The 6753-nt window shown below is 34.5% G+C and overlaps 1 protein-coding gene across 3 annotated transcripts; it reads left to right on the forward strand.

Moving 5' to 3' along the window:
* Window positions 1–1758: 1758 nt before the first annotated feature.
* Window positions 1759–5646, forward strand: LOC109165101 (chaperone protein dnaJ 10-like). 3 transcript variants are annotated; one of them, XM_019313720.1, is made up of 10 exons: window positions 1759–1873; window positions 2436–2581; window positions 2737–2796; window positions 3121–3203; window positions 3605–3770; window positions 3858–3987; window positions 4283–4441; window positions 4530–4702; window positions 4917–4997; window positions 5343–5646. In XM_019313720.1, exons 2-10 carry the CDS (start codon window positions 2495–2497, stop codon window positions 5430–5432), a joined length of 1029 nt encoding a protein of 342 aa, XP_019169265.1. In that variant the 5' UTR covers window positions 1759–1873; window positions 2436–2494; the 3' UTR covers window positions 5433–5646. The 3 variants fall into 3 exon arrangements, with proteins under 3 accessions (XP_019169265.1, XP_019169266.1, XP_019169264.1); XM_019313721.1 differs by having other exon boundaries at window positions 1762–1873; window positions 2433–2581; window positions 4917–5001; XM_019313719.1 differs by having other exon boundaries at window positions 1763–1873; window positions 2433–2581.
* Window positions 5647–6753: the final 1107 nt, after the last annotated feature.

The following is a 6753-nucleotide window of genomic DNA, read 5'->3' on the forward strand; positions in this document are numbered from 1 at the left end:
CCCAAGTAACCCGTCTTGATGGAGTGAAAGTGTTAGCTCTAGACGAAGATGAACAAGATTGTGTTGCCACTACCAATGTCGTCTACAAAGAGGTTTCAATAATGTGTAAATATAATCAGTGATATTATTTTTTTTTAAATGAAAAAAATTGTTATATATCTAGACAAATATATATATATATATATATATATATATATATATATATATATATATATATATATATATACATATATATATATATATATTCCATACAAATGAATAATGATAGCAATTCATTTCTATAACTGAGTTGTTAGAGAACGAGCACATTTGTCTAATTTATGAAAATACTAAAAAATGATAAATAAAATCTTCAAAGTTATAGCACCGCATGCGTACATCTAGATATTAGCTATTCATTTGAGCAATTATGTGCACAAATTTAAGCAATGATAACATTAAAATATATAAACGATCCAAATCATATCTTTAATTGTACTATATAATATTTGATGTTCTAATTTAAATAATTATATATCCCTTAATATATTCTCAATATATTACAACAAATCCATTCCGTGCATCGCACCGGTGCAAATACTAGTATATAATAAAAAGTTATATCCGTGCATCGCACGTGCCTTGCACGCACACTGCACGGATAATTACATAATTATTTGCTCGAATTCAAGCAAAGATAACATCAAAAAACATAATCGCTACAATTCATTTCATCAATTGCACTATATAATATTCGTTGTTATAATTTATATTTGTATATTGATCAAAATATTCTTAAAGATTATAACAAATCTATTCCGTGCAACGCACAGATAAAAATACTAATAATAAGGTGGTAAAATGTTAAAATTTTCCAGACCCATATGCAGCAACACGAAGTAGTATCACACCCGCACCAATGCTGATGAACTTGTTTTCCGCATTTGTAACAAAAGCTTATGCCGCACCTACATCCAAAACGAAACAAAGAATCAGAAAAGCATTTGATTTGCGACCGGCCCTTAAATGTTGTGACATAACAACATCTGACTTTTAGCTAACCAGTGCTTCAACATTTGATTTGCTAATGCTTCATAATACCCGTATAGTGTTATAGTTATAAGAGCCAAGGAATGTATTATTACCTTTGTTTCAACATTGTACGAGAGGAAAGCAGAAGAAATTAATGAGTGTAAGAAAGTGCAGCGGTAAATATAAGATTGAAAACTTTTAGTTTTTATTTCTAAACTAAATAAGTAAAAATGAAATATTAGATTTCTAAAATTTAGAGTCCTGTGCAGTAGCTCAATTTACACAGCTCAAAATCTAAGCCTGCTCCATAGTATATTTTTTTTTTTTTTTGAATGCCTGCTCCATAGTATATAGTAAATAGAAATGACATCGTTTAGATTATGGTCTACACAGAATGGACCATGGTCCACAAGTAAAATTTGCCTACATTCGACAAACTCAATATTGAATTTTTTGAAGTTTGAGCTTTTGTTTTTCCAAAAAAAAAAAGTTTGAATTTTTTTGGGCTGGGCCTGGAATTTTGTTGCAATGATGGGCCGATAGGGGCTCTGCAGAGATGGGCCTAAGAGAGCTGCCCACAGGATTCTTCACACGTGTGAGCCGTTGGACACAGTGGGTTTCATTTCCTCGCGGAGGCGCGTACACCTCGGCCCCACCCAAACCCAGACCCCACGTGTTCAGTATTCCGCGCCCTTTTCTGTTGATTCCCTCAATTTTTGTTTCTCGCTATTCCTTTACACTCACGCGGTTAAGCAAACAATATCAAATGAAAAAGAAATCGCAAAAGTTCATATAAATGGCAGCACTATAATCGCACCACCGGAAACATCGATTTCTTCAAATCGTTCGCGAAAACATTGAGGTAATCATTTCAACGTTTCCCTTATTCGGTTGTCGTTAATGCCATATTTATGATGCCTATTTCTTCCTACAGTTAGTGTTTTTGCATTTTTTCGGCATCAAATTCATATATTGAGATTTAAATGTGATCTTGCGCTGTCGGAGGATTATGTTTTTCTAGATAAATGCCTGATTTTTCTGGAAATTTTGTGATTTTTCATAGTTCGGGTTGTGGTTCCCTTTGTTATACACTTAGATTGTTTCTATGATCTCATATAATGTTCTTTATTAGTTCCCTTTGTTATACACTTAGATTGTTTCTATGATCTCATAGAATATTTAAATGTTCTTTGTTGGACTGTGCAGAAGTTTATTTACCACTTTGATTCTTCAAATCCTGTGATCTGGTGGTGGTCCACTCTTAATCACAGTTTTATGGAATAGTTTAATTGTGTCGTTTCTAGATCAGGGGGCTCTTTTTTATATTTATTTATTTTTCTGGATTTATTGTATTGTTGATGTTGATGCTATGTTAGTGAAATAGTAATTGCGGGTTTTGCTCACAATTTTCCTTCTAACAGTAGAGTGATTGTGAGATTGGAAAGTTGGATAGATAGTTTGTATAACTCCCACTGGGGAAGCTATGGTGAAGGAAACAGAGTACTATGACATCTTAGGGGTTAACGTGGATGCCAGTGCTGCTGAAATTAAGAAAGCATACTATGTCAAGGTAAGAACATGGGTTGGTTTATTCGTTTATGGCATTTATTGAACATGAGTTTTGTGTATGTGTTTTTCTCCACATTCTTAATTTCCATTAAGTTTTCTTCTTGATAAACATTTGTGAATTACTAGCATATAAAGAAAGTGTTATTCTTCTGCCAGGCAAGGGCAGTACACCCAGACAAAAATCCTGGGGATCCAAAAGCTGCTAACAATTTCCAGGTATTTTGGTCGTTTTGATTAATCTGTCAGCATATCTTCTTCTTCTTCTTCTTCTTCTTCTTCTTCTTCTTCTTCTGGTTAGTACTTTCAATCTGGTTTCCAAATCATTTGAATGCTTTGAGTTTGTAAAGGACTGGAGGTTATCTCTTCCATGCGACGAACATTGTTAGTTTCCTAGTCCAAATGTGTGTGTGTGAGAGAGAGCGAGAGAGGGAGAGAGCAAGTACTTGATAAATACTTGAGTATTTATTTGTTACAAGATAACTCCTTTAGAATATAATTTGCTTTGGTGCTTTTTTTCTCTAATTCTTTTTGTGATTTAAGGAGCTTGGAGAGGCTTATCAGGTCCTGAGTGATCCTGAGAAGCGTGAAGCATATGACAAAAATGGGAAAGATGGAGTGCAGGAGTAAGTGCAAATATTAAATTGCAAACAGTTGCATTACTTGCTTTTGAACATTTTCTAAAAATCCATAGTTTTTTTTTTTTTTTTAATGCCTTATAACACCATCTATTGGCACGCAATCCCTACATACAAAACTAGGCTACTAAGTGCTATTTTTGCAATACAAATTGAGAGGCAAATCAGTGGTTGCAATAAGCAGATCCAGTATCCCATAGATGGGGTGGGTCTTGAATGGAGTAACTTAAGATCTTGCATCACTTGCATGCATGGCTTCTGGGTGATAGAGGAATTGAATTAAAGAAAATTTACTTGTACAGCAATAGAACATATTTACATTCTTTTTCACTGAGCCCATTTTAAGTGAAAGGATTGATTTTCACTTACTCTGATTTCATTATTCTTAGGGAAGCAATGCTAGACCCTGCAGCTGTTTTTGGAATGCTATTTGGAAGTGATTTCTTTGAAGACTATGTGGGGCAACTTTTATTGGCTTCTTTGTCAGTTGTTGAAGCTGAACAGGACTCTACTGATCCTGAAACCCGAAATAAGAAAGTTGCAGAAAAGATGAAGGCATGCTTGTTAAGACTTTAATTCATGAAAGGCCAGTCAATCTCACTCTGGACAATTTATTTAGAACATTTTGACTCTTCTATACAGGCATTGCAGAAGGAAAGGGAAGACAAGCTTGTGAAGATTCTAATAGATCGTCTTCACCCATTTGTTGAAGGCCATATAGAAGAGTTTGTGGATTGGGCAACATCAGAAGCAAGTCGTCTATCTCTAGCTGGTAAGATATAGAGGCTTCTATGCTTTTAACCAGTACTGATTTTTGCAAGCTAAAAGCTAAACAACAATAATAAATAATCCTTGAGAAATTTTTTTGCCTGTTGTCTGAACTATATTAAAATATGACAGTGCAATAAGTTAAAGTGTATTAGCTTAAGTGAGAAAAGAGTTTTATGTAACATTCACTCTTCTTCTTCTTCTTCTTTCGTGGAAAAGAGTTCTGTGTAACCTTCACTTGTCATTTCCCTGAAGAACTAAGAAGAAATTGTGGATAACTTGCATTTTTCTGTTTTCAGCTTTTGGTGAGGCTATGCTACATACCATTGGTTACATTTACACTAGGCAAGCTGCCAGAGAACTTGGGAAGGATAAGCGCTACATGAAGGTGCCATTTTTAGCAGAGTGGGTTCGAGATAAAGGACACCGTGTTAAGTCACAAGTTATGGCTGCTTCAGGTGACAATAATAGAACTTGGATATAATGAAATTTCCTTAAACCTTCTTCAGTTCACCCTAATATGATTTTCTATCTTGTAATATATAGGCGCCGTGAATTTGCTTCAAATACAAGAGGATATAAAGAAGTCATGTGAAGGAGAGAATGCCCAAGAAGCTATGCTCAAAGCTCTGAAGGAAAAGAGAGATGTTATGCTTAACTCCTTATGGCAGATTAATGTTGTTGATATTGAGACAACATTATCTCGTGTTTGTCAAGCAGTAAGTATCAATCTTTAAGCATGGTTTCAATCTATATTTCAGATCCATTGCTTTCTCCTTATGTTAATTTGTGTAGACAACTCCTATTACTAGACCAACCTTTCAGTAACATCATCACTTTCAACATTCAAAACTGAGCTTATTTGATGCATTTAAGAAAAAACTGAGCTTATTTGATGCATTTAAGAAAAATGTGTGTGCTTTTTTTTGACAGGTCCTTAGAGACTCCACAGTTTCCAAGGATGTTATCAGGCAGCGGGCTAGAGGAATGAGAAAGCTGGGAGCAATCTTTCAAGTAGGTATTTTTCTTTCGTGTTGCTACTAAGAACTTAAACTGTACCTGTTCCTATGAATACTAAATATAGACATCTGATCAAACATGGGGCAACCCCATAACTTCGTAACCACAAGGCCTATTGGCGTTATTGGTTTGAGCCAGTCAGCTATAGACAATCTAGACTGGTTTTCCGGGACCCTTTGTCGGTTAGAATTACCTAGTGCACACCATCAGGTAGTGACTGCGGGTTTTCCTTGTCACCCAAAAAAATGCATATATGCAACCTCGTTTTGCTAATGATTTTTACTGCACTGCCCCTATATATAACATGGATTCTTTTTTGCACTGTACGTTCATCGTCAGGGTGCAAAGGGAATTTACAGCAGAGATAGTAGCTTGCGCCATGAAGCCTTGATCACCGTTGATAGGGGTGCATCCTCGAACCAAAGATAATTTTTTCTTGATGAGCCAGTTGATGTTTGGTTTCTGCTTTGCTACTGTAGAGATAAAAATGGTTGGTATCACCTTAAGTGCTTCATATATATGATAATTCTACGGCAAGGCAGACATCTTCAGTTGTATGCAGTTTTGTTTGCTTAATCATTTGTTTCACATTCTTAAATTTTGTATGAATGTATATTACAGTGTCCAATTAAATTTTGATAAAGTCTCGCTCAAACATATTTAAATTGAGTATGAATGTATATTAGAGTGTTCTACCATACTGAGTAATATCTCAATCAAGTCTCATTCAATACATATATACACATAATAAGTTCAATCAATTCAAGCTTTTTTACTCGAGTCAACACTAATAATTACATATTAGATAATAATTTACTAAAATAAGATTACCCATTATTATCTAAACACGATTGTCATTATATCTCTTTACATATTATCCGTTAAAAAAAAAATAATAACCGACCCACTGAAGGAACGATTTGGATGAATTGTTAGGTAGTATTTGTTTGTGTCAACGTGGTATAGGCTTCTGTTCCCACGAACGACGCAAGTGTACCGTTATCACTTCCAGTGATTGTTATTTAACAAAGATGTTTACCAAGTCTAATCAATTAGGAGATGGAGTTGACGTCTGATCAATGCAAGATATGCCCTAAAACCACTTTATGGAAAGTCTCGTCATATTATATGACCAATAATCCATTTAATTAATTATTTAATTATTTAATTAATATAAAGAACCAAGTGTTAGTGCTGCTTTTCATCCTCCAACAACATCCTCCCATTGTGGCATTTGGTGTGTAGTCTTTGTCGTTATGGATAATTGAAACCACTAAACTTCTTTAAAACTATTTTTCCCCTACGTACCTAATTTCCTATATAACACGATGTATGTTATATATAATTCAATGTTTGAACTATTAATTCAATGTAACGAACATAGATAAAGGAAATATTCCATAAGAATCCGGTTCAAGTGAGAACCACTATTCCAGTGTGAACCTGTGAATTCCTATGACTTTGAAATGTCAGATTGGACGGTCCAGATCTAAGGGGCAGTGCATCTGGTGTAATTCTGCAATGGTGTAATGATGTGGTTGAACTGTTGATTCAACATAATCAACATGGATAAAGAAATATTTTGTAATGTTCTTATTCATTATTATTTTTTTACCCTTTATATTTTTATTTTTTTATGGTAATTATTATATCTCGTTGTAGAATTCTGATCTCTAATGAGATAAGTTGCCATCATAGCTCTAATCATTGAACCAATCCTTATTGAGCCACGCTTGGATAGAGCTAGCAA

This window comes from Ipomoea nil, unplaced genomic scaffold, assembly GCF_001879475.1.
Source record: "Ipomoea nil cultivar Tokyo-kokei standard unplaced genomic scaffold, Asagao_1.1 scaffold3069, whole genome shotgun sequence".
Classification (NCBI taxonomy): domain Eukaryota; kingdom Viridiplantae; phylum Streptophyta; class Magnoliopsida; order Solanales; family Convolvulaceae; genus Ipomoea; species Ipomoea nil.

Bases quoted from the DNA above. Each gene is read 5' to 3' on its own strand.
- LOC109165101 (XM_019313720.1), top strand. From the start codon at position 2,495: ATGGTGAAGGAAACAGAGTACTATGACATCTTAGGGGTTAACGTGGAT. The intron at 4,442-4,529 runs GTGACAATAATA...TGTAATATATAG, and splicing joins ACAAGTTATGGCTGCTTCAG to GCGCCGTGAATTTGCTTCAA. The intron at 4,703-4,916 runs GTAAGTATCAAT...TTTTTTTGACAG, and splicing joins TATCTCGTGTTTGTCAAGCA to GTCCTTAGAGACTCCACAGT.